The 16,448-nt window shown below is 41.6% G+C and overlaps 1 protein-coding gene across 4 annotated transcripts; it reads right to left on the bottom strand.

The window, feature by feature from the left end:
* Nucleotides 1-39: 39 nt before the first annotated feature.
* Nucleotides 40-16,134, bottom strand: spata13 (spermatogenesis associated 13). Of its 4 annotated transcripts, none has more exons than XM_039789670.1 (13): nucleotides 15,645-16,134; nucleotides 8,510-10,078; nucleotides 5,225-5,689; nucleotides 4,424-4,568; nucleotides 4,086-4,216; nucleotides 3,641-3,820; nucleotides 2,942-3,121; nucleotides 2,523-2,702; nucleotides 2,178-2,410; nucleotides 1,594-1,723; nucleotides 1,083-1,458; nucleotides 856-930; nucleotides 40-726 (listed from the first exon to the last, which is right to left on the bottom strand). In XM_039789670.1, the coding sequence occupies exons 1-13, from the start codon at nucleotides 15,651-15,653 to the stop codon at nucleotides 545-547; spliced, it is 3,855 nt and encodes a 1,284-aa protein (XP_039645604.1). In that variant the 5' UTR covers nucleotides 15,654-16,134; the 3' UTR covers nucleotides 40-544. The 4 variants fall into 4 exon arrangements, with proteins under 4 accessions (XP_039645604.1, XP_039645605.1, XP_039645606.1 ...); XM_039789671.1 differs by having other exon boundaries at nucleotides 4,086-4,213; XM_039789672.1 differs by lacking the exon at nucleotides 15,645-16,134 and adding an exon at nucleotides 14,787-14,810.
* Between the last annotated feature and the right edge of the window lie 314 nt (nucleotides 16,135-16,448).

The raw sequence follows: 16,448 nt of genomic DNA, 5'->3' as shown, positions 1-16,448 counted from the left end.
CAAACACAATTATCTTAAAGTGACAACAATCTTGTTAGGTATGTTTGTACAAGAGTTTTATTTACAGTGTTAACAAGGTAGGTGACTGTGTCAGTTAATTTATTCTCTGGCTGTTTTGTGCTCAGAGTTGACAGACTCGCAGCAAAAAATGCCAGCCTCTGTGAAATAAACTAAAACCAGGTATGTCAACGTAAAAGCAGAATATACATTGTTGTAATAATTAACATTTAAAAAAATATATTTCAGATGGAATTAAAAAGAAAGGGGTGGGAGTCTCTTAAGTGAGCAGCATCTTTAACACACCAACAAAACAGAGTCAGTATTTTAACACTTGTCATGCCCCTTCCAAATTGTAGGCACTGGACTTCGTGATGCAACAAAAACAAACAAAAAGAAAGACACATGAGGCACAAAAACAGAACTTGACAGTACATTGACAGACAGAAAAATACAGGAAAAAAGTAAAGTGTTCTTTGAGTCTTCAGGACGGTTTGGGTGTGCTCTAAGCATGCACAGGGAGAAAAAAAGATGAGGGAGCAAAGCCTCATTTTCTGAAGAAGGCGTTGCGGGTGATGCTGTACAACAGTTGATAAGGCTTTCGTTTTGGTGGCTCGGCCAGTGAAAAGACCTGCTGCTGAGGCACGCTGGTTGGAATGGTGATGTGACGCTGGTGAAGTGGGTGAAGGTTTTGGTGGTGTGGGGGGACAGAACCAGAGTAACCAATGGCTAAAAGGTGAACAGGAAAAACAAAACAAAAAAAATAATAATTATGAATGAAAATCAAAATTAGAATAAAAAAAGTTGATAAAACATTTATGAAGAGGCTAAACGGCATTAAGCTAAATATTTCCTTACTTTTGCTCTTCTTCTGTTTGGCTCTTCTGGCATTAACAATGGCCTGTCTTCTTTGCTCTTCACTGATCTCCATTCCTGCCAAGAAACACACAAATACACCCTCCGGTCAAAACATTTCCAACCACCCCCTTCTTCCAACAATCTTTTTACCCTGTTCATCTTTCATTTGACATCTACCCACAGTATCGGTTTTGCGTCATGAAAGAAAGGAATTCTGCACGACTCACCCATCTCTTGGTCTTCCTTGACTCTGCATCTCTCCTTGGCAAAGGCCTGTAACCACCTCTGCTTGTCCTGGGCCTTCCTGCAGCACAGCACACACATAAACTCCAGAGTGGAGGCGTTGCGAAGGCGCAGAGCATTCCTCAGGGTCAGGCCCAGGTCTAGGTCCCGCCCGTCGGGCACGTCTACCACCTCGGTCTGGTCCATATCCAGCTGTCCACGGTAGTGGAGCAGGTCTCTGCGCAGGATGTCTTTTTTACAGAAGACCAACTGGTGGTCAAACAGGAAGAAGCTGCGCTGTTGCATTTTGCCTTGTCGCAGGACTCGAGTCAGCTCACCCGAGTGAATCAGCTCTGAGCTGCGCTCCAGCACATCAGGCCCCTGCAACAACCAATTACACAGATACAAAGTCTAGATGTATACAAAATTCTTTACAGAAGGTTGGTAAATCATATAGGCTACTTTTAATAAATAACCAGAATACAATTTGGAAGAATATTGATTAGTCATCGTCACCTCCCAGTGTAGAATTGCCACCTGCCAGTGAGCGATGGTGTCGACACTCTCCTGCCGTCTCTTCCTCTCGTTTATCAGACTGGCCACATTCTTCATAGCCTCATACGCTTTGCTCACTCCGCTGTAGTCACTGCAATAAATCACCAAAGGAACAATGAGCATAGTGTCTGCCGCCTTAACCATAAAACTGATTGGATTGAAGCACATTTCCATTTATAGTAACATACTACTTCAATCTCAATCATGAAAAATAAGTAATCAAACCATTGGGACCACCATGCATTCTTTATTTGAAGGTGAATGAATGGACCATTGACAGTTAAATTGGTTAATGTTTGTTGATGCTAGGCTATATACACACTTTAAGTAGCATTGCAGCCATTTGCTTATAGCTTTCATTGTACAGCCAAGATAAAGTAATGCTACACAGACAACAGCTTCATCGAGTCAAGGTATCTACATACAGTATTAGGGGACCACTAAGGCCTATAGAGAAATTATATAAAGATGCTCAAAATGTACAATAAGCGCAAAGAGGAAAAGAGTAGTATAAATTGTAAAGTTATGAATTTCCAGAGGAGTACCTGTGGTCTTTGGGGGTGTACTTAAGCAGTTCACCCAGCTGCAGGGGGTATTTACAGATCTTCTGGACGGGCGTGAGCAAAAATCCTGCAATGGAAATGTCGATCATCTGCTGGAGAAGCCGGCAGGCTTCAAAAAAATGCTTATATTTGCCCGACTTCATGAGGCGCTGCAGCTCAGCACAGGCTGCTGGATGAGTGTTACAGTAGTCTGAGTAGATAGAGAAGCCCTCTCCCTTATGAAAAAAGAGAAACATTCAATGAAAATTTAGAACAACTGAATCAGGTAAACAAATGAGGTACACAGTGATTAAGTCAATTGGGGAAGGTTTTGTGTGTGGCCACTACCTGCAAGAGAAAACAAGAGCCTATTTCACTGAGATGTGGTTGGTCTTTGTTGTACTTCTTCTCCAGGTCTCTGATAAACTGCCTCTGAAACCTGTAGATGTCCTCTATGTTGCTGAAGATGGTCTTCAACTGCAGCTCAGTGAACATGTCCGGGTGTTTACGGCACTGACGGATGTAACCCTAAAAAGTAACACAAAACCAGTATGCTGAACACACTAATGGAAGGTATGAAAACAGTTCAAACACTAGCCAACAGGAGGTGCTAAACAGTTTAGTAATTTTTGAAATACAAACGTAGCTTATTCTAAATATTTTATTACAAAAAGTTGACATTCATTAGAATGTAGGACTGCTTGCGAGCTGTGAATTACATCTCGATTAGAAGCAGCAGCCCTAGATGTAAATATTAAGGCCCGTACATCACAGATGTCTTTTAGGTGCTTGATGTAGATGCGTTCAGTATTCATGATTTCCTGAACCACATTGGTTCTCATCTGCTCCTTGTGCTGAGCGCTGTGTGTGTCCCTGGGAGTTGGATCTTCCTGATCCGCTACACTCTCCACACTTTCTGCACTCGAGCCTTCCTGGTTCACTCGCACCTGAAACACATCCACCACACAGAATGGGTCCTCGTAAGCAGCAATCAAATCATAAATAAGTGTGTTTCCTCAAAGCCAACTTCAAATCCAAATATTTTTCCCCCCAGTCCCCACACTATCAAACAAATAAAACGTGTGACATTAACATTATTACAAAAAGGAGAACAATAACTACTTTGACTACAAAAAACTCCACATTACTATGGTAACAACATGTGAAAGTTTAACCAGCTCTTGTTCAGCAACATTGGTTCAGCGCCAAGCAATTACACAGCAGACGGCCATCTGCCAATCAAATAACCTCACTATGGTTACCACAGCCTGTCTAATTAAGACTTAACTGTCAATCAGCTCTGGTAACCACAGAAACCAGCTGAACCTCTGAGGTTTGAACCCTTCCACACACACTTTTAAGAGGGCTGATGAGGTTTGTTTGGACCTAAGCCAGTTTGTGGGTCTTTTTTTGTGCTGCTGGAGAGTAAACATGCGTTACACACATAGGTCAGGAAGTCCACTTACCCTCACAAAGCTGGAAGGGAACCAGGACTCCTTGTCAGCCCCCCTGCCCCACCACCAGTCCTTATGTGAGGCTTCCAGGACACGGATAACATCTCCCGCCTTGAAGGCAAGCTCCTGCTCCTCCATGGTCACATGGTCCCAGAGAGCCTCAGCATACACTGTGTGGCCGGAGCTTATCCACTGAGTAACACACACACACACAGATAAGATAAAGATACAATTACATGCATGCTAAGCCCATGTCTAACATGTAAGATTATGTTTAGACTTATAGATACTGCAGTGGTTGTCTGTTCTGCCAAACATCTTGAAGACACACATTTTCACATGGCTGTTCATGAGGCACACATACAACAAGATAAATGTTTAATTGTAAATTCAAAAGACATCTTTGGAGAAGATGTTTGAGTGTTGCAACATGACAAGTTTCCCTCCTCAGCCTTACCTCGTTGAGCACAGAGAGCTCCACCCCTGGCTGGAGGTAGGTGGTGACATCAGTGAGCTCATCAAAGCTGCCCTCCTCCTCCTCATCACTCACGCTGTCATCAAGAGTCGCCAAGCACTCAGACACACCTTCTGCAACACATATACAGAGGTTAAAAACAATGTATGGAGCTGAGAACATTCTGACAAGATTTAAATGATTCGGAAACAAGCCGCAGATGTAGGCACACCCACACCTGGCTCCACACCAACATTTTCCTTCAACATGCTTATTGACATTCCCAGAGTCAGCTTTCCCACAGACTTACATTTGTGATCAACAACAATACTAGTTCTCACCACTGAGGACTCTGTGGAGCTTACGCCGTCCAACACGGTCCAGTCCGATGGGAGTGCTCTGGGAGAGGGTGGAGGGGCGAAACCTGGCAGACACTGCTCTGTAGGGGGGAACCTGGTGGGAGGGGATGGGCGGCCGCGACAGGGGCTGCAGAGAAGAGACAAGAAACATCCTGGGATTTAGGAAGAGCTCACATTCTCAGGCTTTCACCACCTACCTGGTGACTATGTCACATAGAAATAAAGTCAGCGACTTCATGACAGATAACATTCATAACCATGATCAATTCTTTTTTAATTTAATTAAAAAAATGGTTGGTGTATTTAAGGTCCTGAGCTAAGGGGACGCCCTGGTTGAAACATTAAAAGGCAGGAAAATGTTTAAAACAAAATACATATACATACACACACACACACACACATACACATATATATATATATATATATATATATATATATATATATATATATATATATATATATATATATATACACACACATATATATATATATATATATATATATATATATATATATATATATATATATATATATATATATATATATATATATATACACATATATATATATACACACATATACATATATATATATATATATATATATATATATATATATATATATATATAGTATTGGTAAATAGATCAGCCTGAAGCCAACCATGATTCCTCACATGACTGACTGAAACAAAATGTATACAACCACATTTCCAGTTTATATACAGCAGATGGAAATTCATCTTAGCCTTTTCACTTCTAGTAGGTTTAAACTGTAAAGGCTTACAGAAGGAAGGCGGTCGTCCTTCTCCTCAGCATCAGAAGAGAACAGATCCACAGCTCCTATCACTGATATTGGACGCTGCCTCATGCCTTGAACGTCTCCATTTATGCTAAAGTTCTCAGGGATATTTCCATTCCCACAGGCATAATTTCCCCTGCAGTCTTTAGTCAATGATGTATTTGCTGTCCTTTCTTCAGCATGCACTTCTGCCACTTCCTCAGGAATGGAGTGCTTCCTGGAAATGAGCTGCCCGTAGTCAGAGATGGGCCGAGGTCTTGGGCGCGCACTCCTTCGTCTGGGCTTGACGGAGGCTATTTCCGTGGATGCATCTGTGGGAGATGTGGGTGATGTGGGCAATGTGGGTGACTCCGAAAGGCATGTTGAAGAGATAGGAGGGGTGTTGCTGGTTGTTGGAGAGACTTCCTCTGTTTGGAGGAGTGCTTCTGGACCTTGTTGGTCTGATGTTACCTAGGGATCAAAAACTCTAATTTAAAACTCAATAAGGATGATGATAATAATTTGTAATAATTTATACATCTGTTAATCAGAAAAAGACCAAAATGGTACTGTCTCAAAAGTTCCAACTCAGCAACTGTCTTGGTTGGATCTCAATGCAGAACCCACAAGAATCAATGGGAAACTATTTCAATGAACTTTATCAGGATTCTCATGAGAAACATTATCATGTGAAAGTATTCAAGTTCACACAGTGATTGGCTCCACATATTGAACACAATAAACCACTATGCTTATCAAGTTCAAACAAGAACTTCAACAGAAATTCCACAAATATTCCACAATAAAATGTTATCATTCTATATGTATGTCAGCAGGTATTGTATACTCACGGTCAAATATTGGCTAATGGTTACTCATTTGGAAATTGTTGGTCTAAGTCTTTCGTACTCAGCCAGCAATCAAACCTCACCTCTTGGTTTTCTCGATCTGGGTCCGGTCCCCGGCATATACACTGGAGAGGCACACAATGGACTAGCACCATTGCGAAACCAAACAAACACAGACTGGCATGTGTCCCCAAGACCTAATTATTTTTTGAGGCTACTAAAAGCCACTTGATTTTTAAAGTAGACAAATCAGATTGTACCGCATCATCTTTAAAAGGCAAAATCATACCGTTAGACTAAAACACATCACTATAACAGTGTGTTTATAGACCGGTCTACCTGGTGGTGCTGTTAGCTGTTCAAGGCCCAGTGTCCTCAGTGCTGGACTTTGATCCACTGTGCTTCAGCTAGAGGGAAGGGGGAGACGTGAGGCGGGGGCTGTGCTTACTCATAGCAACAGGACTATGGAGCGGTTTTGCGCAAGGGCCACTAATCATAAACAAAGCCTAATCATTAACTCTGCCCCTTCAGTTTGCCTGGTAGCACAGAACAGCTGGCTTCAGCATGTGACCCTGCTGCAGCAGAAGTCAGTAATTCATACACAACTGACAGGAAAAAGGACAGTGAAGAACAACTTATGCCGACGTCGTTATTTATTTGACACTGAAGGGGACTTTGGACACAACTTTTTTTAATCATACAAGCACAATTCTGACTAGTGCTGGGCGGTATACCGGTTATACCGTATACCGGTATTAATTTTCCGTATGATATGAATTTTTCATATCGTAATACCGGTGGATTGCCGCAGAGAGCGCTATGGCCGAAGTAATCTGCGAGTGAATTGAAAACGGGACCCTTGTTAACTGCGTAACCTTCTCATGGTAGTAACTTTATAACACAACAATTAATAACCCACAACTAACTCTCTTTAACAGGATAAAACACCATAGCACACAACAATTTCTAACACTAATAATTTGACATTTACAAATTTACATCGCAGGGTAACATTATAGCTAGCTGCTAGCTAGCCAGGTAGCATAACAGCCTGTTAAGCTGGGAGAGGCTCCGGTCGCTACTGCACATTCAAGAACAGAGAAGAAAGTTAAGAGGATGAAGAAAGACCGGAGATACACCAGAACAACGTATGCTCAAGATAGGAGCCGTCTGTTGTTCCGCAGTTTTTTGTTTCTAAAAAATCGGACATAATTTAGTCACTGTAACATTACTTGGTTGCGCTAAAGACATGTCACTTAAAGCATGCAGCGTAGCAACATTATGAACGCAATAACAATCCACCTACGGTCCGCTATAGACCGTTGAGAAAGAGACTGGTTCAGAGCAATGATTTAAGATGTCTTGCCTCGCTGAAATACGTCCGCCAACCTACTAACATTCACACGCCGAAGGAGGCTGACAGCGGAGCTACGTTCGTCGCCCACTTCTACAACAACCTAGCTAACTTGGCCAAGATAGTGTTTATACAACTATCTTACAACTATTTTGTTTTGAAAGGGAAACAATGTTAAAGTTGTTTTGTATGTGTATTCATTCGATTTAAGTTTATTTTACTACTTTGCAGTTTGCACAATAAAAATAGTTTAGATTCTGTAACTGTTCCATGCATTCTCCTTCATATAACGTTATGGTATAATGTTGTGGAGCCAAGAAAACCCTTTAGTAATAGAAGCTTTTAGTAAACATGATGACATTAAAATGTCTTTGTAATATTCTATGTACTCCTGACAGTAGAATAAGCCATTATAAACCTAAAGGCCCAGTCAAGCAAAAGAAAGAAAATACTGTGATATACCAACCGCCAGAATCATAAAAATACTGTGATACAAATTTGGTCATACTGCCCAGCACTAATACTGCCAAGCATCACGTTAACATGAGAACTTATCTCAGTGTGTTAGAATCATGCCAGATTCAAAGATCACTTCGTAGAGGTGTGATGATTCATTTCCTAAGACAAGGGTCAATGCTATTCAACTGGAAGATTGGAATCCATTAATGATCATGCGGTTCTAGGTTATAGATTTCAGTACTTCCTTCTGCTCTGAAAGTTTACAGAGAGCCTGTAATCTAATGATTTCCAATCCCATGTTCCAAGGTCAATGATAAAGGTGCTGCTAATGTGTGATAGTGCGAAACATTTTGCAGCACATCATATGTAAGCAGTGAAAAGCTCTGTAATCAAAGAGACAAGTTGCACAAAAGATAGTACCCTAGCTGATGTCTTCGATAGTGTTTCACACACATCCTGCATTGTGTCAGAATATCTGCATCTTCTGTGCTAATAAGCAGGGAGAAATAGGTGGAGCAATACTGACTGCTAATAGAAACATTACTATAGATCATTACTATATACAGTATGTGCCAAGACAATTTCATTATTCACATCAGACCTTTTACACACATGATTTTCCTCTCTTACCTCGTTTGGTAGCATGTTGACCTCAGTCTCTTCTTGTTGTTGGGAATGCTCTTTCTGGCAGAGAGGAGATGAATCACATTCTGCTGTCTGTTTATAGCTACTTGTTGTGGCCACAGTCAGTAATTCATAATGAGCAGGTGAAGTCTGCTCTGTTCCCTCTGGGGGCTCCTCAGAAACCTGGCTGATAAGGACCTGGTGCAGCTGTGGACTGGCATCGGATTCAGGCTGTAGATGAACCAGAGGGGTGTGCTCGACAGACATGACCCGGGCTCTGACAGGCGAAGGCCGGCGCTGTCGCTCACTGGTTGTTAGGCAAGGCACACGGCGGGAGTAGTCGTCATGGAGACGGGTCAGGGGTGACAAGGGTGATGGAGAGGTGGGGCTGGGGGAGGGACTTCGCCTGCGTCGGACAGTCAGGTCAGTCATGCTGCCTACTAGCTTTAGCATCGGCCCCTTGGTCATCACAGGGCTCTTCCTGCGGCTAACAGCGTGATCCCGGAGGTCCACTGAGGAGGCGCTGGCTGTCCTCTGGATGTTTGGTGTCTCGCTTGAGGTGCTAGTCCTCTTGGGTTCCTCCTGAAGCGAAGGAGGTCCTGGAAATTGGGCTTTGCGTCTAAAAGGGGCCTTAAATATATGAAGATTTTCTGCACTTTTGCTCAGTCTGCTCAACACCTTCACATTTGTGTTGTCATTCATGTTCTTTGTTTGAACACTGACCCTGGATGTCTGATCTGGTTTCTGACTGTCCGTAGCTTCATTTGTGCTCCTTCCTGCTAGTCTCCTGTTCCCTGTGTCGAGTAAAGAGATGCGTCCTGCTCCGTATGCTCTCCTAATACTCCTTGACAATCGTGTGTTCCGCGTGAGCCCATCTCCTTCATCATTTTCCTCATCATCGTAGTCCTCAATATCGGATCCATTTCGGCTTATCACAGCCAACTTCTGGCCAGCAAAATTTCCATTAGACACACTATATCCTTCTGCTAAATTTAAATGATTTGCTGCATCATCTAGACCAGGGTCAATGTTGGCCACACCAGTGCCATTAGTCATTTCCTGATCTGATGGGTCATGTTCTCCATCGTGGGTGACCGCCCCTCTACTCTGTATACCCTGGAGCACAGAGGAGCGGAGCTTTTTGAAGGAGTCCACAACACCCAGTCCTGAAAGTCCTGACCAGGACTGGGGGACGCTGTTGCTGTCACTGCTGTGGGTTGAGGTGGTACTGTCAGTGGTTGGACTGTGAGCAGGGACAGGCCCCGTCCTCGAGTTAGAAAAAAGCCTCATAATTCTTGAGGAGTAAGGCTTTCCCTCAGGTTGACCTATAACAGGGTTGGTCCAGGCAGAGGAGTTGATGCCATTTAATCTGTTTTCGTCTGGACCTGCGGTCATCGGCTGTACTTGGGCGACACAACCAGACAGCAGACATGGTACTGCACTTCTGTCAGCATGACTGTGGAATGGGTATATATCACTGAGGGGTCGGCTTCGGATCAGCGGGTCAGCTTTACAGTGGTGGAGGCAAGGGAGAGAGTCTTCGCTTGTGGACAAGACTCTGTCCTGTTGTTCTGCCTGCAAAACCAAGTAGAGATTCATTTCAGAAATCTTTGCATGTTGCATTATAGAAGAATGAAAGGTCCTATTCAAAGGTTACTATGTAGAAATGAAACTGATCAGATAAAAGCAGATATGACAACTGCAGATAATTGAAAGAGAAATATGTATTTGTTTTTAAAAATGAACTGAATACAATAAAGATTTTTACTGTAAGAATGTTTTAGGGAAGGCTAGAAAATGTAAATCCTGAGAAGAACAGCATGAAAAGGACATACAGTATGCCTAAAGGGATGGGAGTATGAGAATAAACTATTATGTGTTTACAGCACAGTGTCCTCTGTGTTTGTATGTAAGAGAGGAGGACCAGAGAGAAGAAAGGGAGAGACACAGATCAACAGAAAGACGCATCCCTCAGTGTGCAAGGATCCAAAGGAGTAAAACATCTTTCACTGAGAACACTACATGCATTTGTCCTTGGTGCTGTATTTCAATGTCCATAGAGAGCTGAGGCCCAGGTCAGGGTGGTGTTGTGCTAAGTTCAGCTCTCTGTGTGTGTGTGTGTGTGTGTGTGTGTGTGTGTGTGTGTGTGTGTGTGTGTGTGTGTGTGTGTGTGTGTGTGTGTGTGTGTGTGTGTGTGTGTGTGCGTGTGCAGTGGTAAATGCAGCTGAGCCTTTGAAGTGGGACTTTGTGAGCGTGACTAAGCAATGAAATTTGCTAATCCATTGTGATTAATGCAATAAATTGCCCAGTTTTCTTCAGATTACGTAGAAGATAAAGTGACGGTGAGGGGGAGGGTTGTGTGATCTTCAAATTAGTGAACATAGTAATACACCAAGTCCCCAGTGTTTGCCTATACAGGATTCATACTTGGTTAGTTTTATTTTATTTCTGTGTCATGCTAAACACTTGGCTCATCCCATCCATCCCATATGGGATTACAAGACGCCACAAACCTATTTAACAGACATCTTCCAGTCGCATAAAAATCATTTGGAGAAATACAGTCAATATATACTAAATGGGCCTTTTCACGGAGTACATTTAGCATGTCATAGTAGGAAAAGAACAGGTGTTACTAATAACATTAACAACGGCTCTGTACTATTCAAGTGTCCCAGTAAGCCATGACATGACTGACAGTGAGTCAGCATGCACAACACCAGGACCCTGAAACTGAAGCAGCTAAATGGAATTCAGGCATCATTCATTTTATTTACAGCCGTGCTTTTCCTTTGTTGACATGTCAAAATGTCTTCTGTGTCACCCTTTCTCCAGGGTTCTTTTATGCCTGAATTCAAAAAGTGTGTTCTAAAGGCCACAAAATGACACATCAAAGTACTTCTAACTACTTCTAACTTCTAAGCTGCCAACTGACTTACAAATGATCTAAAATAAAAATAAAAAACTTAACTATAAAATGACTCGTCTATAGAGACTACAATATATTGACAATAATAACAATAAAGTATGAATGAATTTTAAATTGGAGTTAAAATGGAAAAATTTTATGGATTATTTTACTTCAAACCCCCCCCCCCCAATTTATTATTTATAAGCGGGATATAAATATATGATAAATACAGATGATAAACTACATCATCAATATACACTTACAAAACATTACAACTACATTACAGTGTGTTATAAACCACTAATTAATTATACATTGCTTAAATGGGGGACTGCTGATTGTTTTACATTTCTTACAAGAAAACTGTCTCCTAACAACAAAAAAGGTCACCCCCAATATATGGTCATATTTAGTTAGGTATTCAACAAAAATGTTGTGATTTAGTCACAACACAAACTGAAGCCATTTTTTAAGATTTGAAGGCAGTGTTGCTTCCACTGTCTGCTATGTACACATGCAGGGAGTTGCAGGGATCCTGGAACATTCCCAAACCTCCCATCCTCGTGCGTGTCCAGCAGCAGATGGGCTTACTCAGTCAAACTCTCTGTCACTCCAACCAGCTCTCTCCATCACGCCGAACACTTATGTAAACACAGAGCCACCGCTGCCAAGCACCGCTGCTGACAGACAGTAAACACCCCTTGCGAACAATGTGCTGCTTTCAAAGCTATGCTGAATTGTCTTCTTGTACTTTCTCCTCCTTGGCCACGGGAAGAATCATATTAAGTAGCAACAGGAAAAATTAGACAGGATACATTTTTCCATCTATTTTCCAAGCAGAACGATTGGAGATAGGAAAGGAATTTCTACAGCTTGAGTAGCTTGTTTTTGTTTTGAATACACTACCAACTGTGCTATCCTTCAACACCTTTCTGCCTTCTCCCTAAACTTGGCACCAACTGTCACAGGCCAGTTGGCATCTACTAATACTTGGCTGAACCAAGCTGACGCAGGTGGTGACTTTCACAAAGACTTCAACTTATATGCAATATGCTTTTTACTCCAATAACTCTACAGCATGTTAATTTCTGCGATTTTTAACTATGCCCTTTAAAACTGGTGATGGATTTATAAGCTTTATTGCATTTCTAGTCTAGACTCAATGCATCAACCTCAATGACAATGTTCGCTTTGATGTGAATGGCATTTGTTTTACTGGTGAAACGGCAGGTCTGTTGGCAATCCATAACTACCAATTTTACAAAGCAAAGTCAACACTGACACACACAGTTTTCTTAATGATGAAAAGCTTTTTTTTTTATTTTGAGAGATAAAATATATATGGTATACTATTCTGAAAACTTCTTTCATTTATCTCAAAAAAATATCAAACCTAAACTCTGGCATCTTTTCCTTTCCTCCATATTTTCTGAAATGACAGAAAAATATAATAATGTAAATGATACGTCCATGTCTACAGCTATGCATGTTGCAACATCCTGACAAATATTACTTACATATAAGTTAATAGCACGCCCTACTGTCTGTAAGCAGATCACTTTTACTATGAACTTTCTTTTATTATTTTTGCTCTGCCTGTGTACCAGGATCACTGCTGCTCTCCAGCTTCCTCCTGCTTGGCTGTGGATGGGAGTGGCGCACTGGTGCCCTGGTCCAGAGTTAATTAAGAGCCCAGGGAGGAGTCGTGTCCGTCCCTCCAACCACCCACCCACAGACACACACAGACACACACACACACACACAGCTGGAGCCAGCCTCAGATTAGACTCCCAGAGATGAGGATGAACACTCACCCAGATACATAAACATGTATACAAGGGCTAAAAGCATGCACTCCAAAAACACATGCACAATTAGTTAGAGCATCCTTTCTCATAGTGCACAGCCCATTTCCATGTGTGTGCATGTGCACTCACATGCATACGTGCACAGAGCTGAGAAGGGAGGAAGGCAGTTAAATCATTGCCTCCCTTCCTGTTTGGCTAGAAAACCCAGGCATTGATGTAAGGAGTCATAAATGAATAGGGACAAGGTGACCTCCTACCTACCTATAGTTCACCTCTGCAGTATGCCTGCCTGAGGCTAGGATGAAACTCATTCGGCCCAAAATGAACTAAGCATTAAATTGAAAAACCACCAGACAGAGTATTAAGTGAAAGTACGGTTTTCTGTCATTTTCCCTTCTCTGGCTTAACTCTGAGAAAGACACAAGCACCCCGGAGCAACCTCGCCATTCCTTTGTAAGCTGTCACTTTACTATTTGTCTCGAGGAATGAAAGCTGTGAGGAAGGCATACCTCTATGATGTCCAAAAACAACACGCCATAATGTTTTAAAGAAAAGATTGGCTGATTAGCTAAATCAGTGTGCATAACTAGGGTTCTGGCTGCACATATGTTCAGTACTAGAGAAAAAAAGTTCATTTAATTTTATCTTTCAAGTGAATGAGTTCACATTTGTGGTTGTAAAAGCATCTTTTTAGCTTTGATGCTTGTTATCTGACCTTACAGTCTGTTTTCTAGCAAAGATTAAAAGCGTCAGCAAGAAAACTCAGAACAGTGTGTGGGAGCGGGAGTGTGTGTGTTTGTGTGTGTATAGCCTATTTCTCTTCCATCCCGGTAATAATCTGATTAGCGAAGCTTTACCAGTCTGTGTTCAGGACTGGTTTCATCTACACATGATAGCCTAATCAGGGCGACAACTAGGCTATTCAGCACTGACTGAGAGTGACACCCAAAGCTTGTAAACAGCCCACCAGGAATTGACTGCAGGGGGCAACTTGGCATATGTGCATTTTACATGTTAAGAGTGAAAATTAAGAGATAAAGGCTAAAATTACACAAACACTATCGATAACAAATATGTCACCTCTTTTGTGGTCATATGATTTTGAAACAACATGTCCCATCTAAATCAGGTGAGCATTACCGGTTCAGTTTTCTGCATGGGTTAAGTCTCATATTTTTGATGACCTAGTTCCTCATTTTTGATCTGGCAGATCACTCCCCTTTTAATGGACCGTGGGAAGTACAGGTAAACCAGGGAGTGTGTTTTTTTTTTTTTAAAAAAATTTTTTTTTTTTTTTTTTTTTATTAAAAACTACTTCACTTCACACAGTCCACTTATCACGTGATCTACTGAGGAATATATAAGAAGGAAACCAAAAAAAACACCACTGAGCCTCGTTGTCAATAGTCAACAGTGTAACCTGACAGCGATGCAACAATAACCAAAAGGTTGCTCTATCAACATTCAAAAAACATGAAAACAGAAAGCTTCTCAAGAGGATCAAGGATATGAGACAATCTTAAACATTGGTTTGTGAGCTTGAAATAATTTACACAGTATTTACCTGCGCAAATGGTCGTCTTTGTTGTCTTTGTCTATGGACTTAAGTACAAAAAAAAGGTAAACTAATGCAGAATATCTGCATTAACTACAGACACAAAGCTCAATGTTGTGTCCCATGAGACACGAATTACAACCATGTATTAAATAAAAGGTAGCATAGTTTAACATATTATTACAGGTGTTTGGTCCTGTTGTAATACTGAAAGTTCTATAAAGCAGAGGACTGTGACCTGTGAATATTTAACACTGAATGATCTAGACACCACAGTTTACCTCTTGTATAAAATCTCATCTGGGGAGCCATGAAAACAAGACAAATCTCCACCCTGGTGGAAAATAAAGATATATTCTATTCTTATTAATTGTGAGTAACCTGTTGTGATGGCTGTAGACTCCTACAGTTAGTGTAGCTAAGTTAGTACATGCTAAGAATGAAGCAGAATCTAAAAACAAGGAGCTATGGAAGGGGATTACACTGAGTAGTTTTCTAAGCCCATAAAGAACTCGGGGCCAAACTGCTTATTTATTTCTGCATTAATTAACTTTCTTTGCCCATAAAGCTCTATGTAGTAACGTTAGGTGCCCCCCCCCCCCAACCCCTCCTTCACCAACTCCCTGCACAGCCTGGCATCTCCCACATCACTATAACAACCATGGCTGTAATGCACTACAATAACCCCCTCTGGTCCCAATTCAAATAAGAACAGAAGAGGGAAAATCACCGCAACTGTAATGTGATAACGTTACACAAATAATATGAATAATTTAAAAGGAATTATATTATCACTTGTTTTTTGCTGTGAATTAAATTAAATTAGCAGTCATTGCGCAGTTAATAGAAACTAAAACTTTTGCTCACCCTGCTCATAGTCGCTGATGTTGTCCTCCTCACCTTTTTCCTCACATCAACAGAGCAGCTGTTTTTGTTGTTTAGCCATAGTGAAGTACTTTCTCCGAGGTCCAACGACTTGCTGCCTCGCACTTGCCGTCCTCTCGCAAAAACATGTCGGGTACAAAAACCACGTCAACTGCGCTGGCCCTGCTAACTAGCTAGTTACCCCGCAACATATTAAGACAAATGGCTGGCTGACTTCTTAAACACACTGGGCTAGCAATTCGAGCTAGCTAGCTAACGAGCTCACTGATAAACTTCAAAATTGCGCAAGCTTTGCGGTTTTTTATTTCGCTTTCACCGACCGGCAAAACCTGATGGTAGTCAAGTAACTTAAGTGCACAAAATAAATACTGAGTCATGCGATATATTCCGAAGATACTCAAGAAAAGCTCCTCATTTCGCTGATGAGTCCAGTTCAAATAAGTCTTTCTTGAAGCATTGAGCTGGCGAGCATCATTAATGCACTTGTTGCAGTGTTTCCAAGGGGCGGGGCTTCGAGAGGTTACGATCGAGGTTACTGGTTGACCACAACGTGACCATACGGCGGACAGCCAATCATAATTAAGTAGATGAGTCCGTGACCCCCGAAACCACGCCCAAGGTGGAACGCTCTTCATTGAAGAATAAAAAAGAGAATGCTGCTCTTCATTTCCTACGGCTCTTTGAAGACAAAAAAAGACTGGACCTTCCAGTTTGTGTTGCACTGTCTTCCTCGTGTCATGTCATTGTATCATGCCAAAACAATGAATGTCTCGAGTATTTCTATTG

Source organism: Perca fluviatilis, chromosome 22 (genome assembly GCF_010015445.1).
Source record: "Perca fluviatilis chromosome 22, GENO_Pfluv_1.0, whole genome shotgun sequence".
In the NCBI taxonomy this organism is placed as follows: Eukaryota; Metazoa; Chordata; class Actinopteri; order Perciformes; family Percidae; genus Perca; species Perca fluviatilis.
This window is presented reverse-complemented; position numbering and strand designations above follow the sequence as displayed.

Coding starts and splice junctions, on each gene's coding strand:
- spata13 (XM_039789670.1), bottom strand. Junction 2,411..2,522: donor GCTCTTGTTTTCTCTTGCAG/GTAGTGGCCACA, acceptor TTTTTTCATAAG/GGAGAGGGCTTCTCTATCTA. Junction 1,724..2,177: donor TACACCCCCAAAGACCACAG/GTACTCCTCTGG, acceptor GATTTATTGCAG/TGACTACAGCGGAGTGAGCA.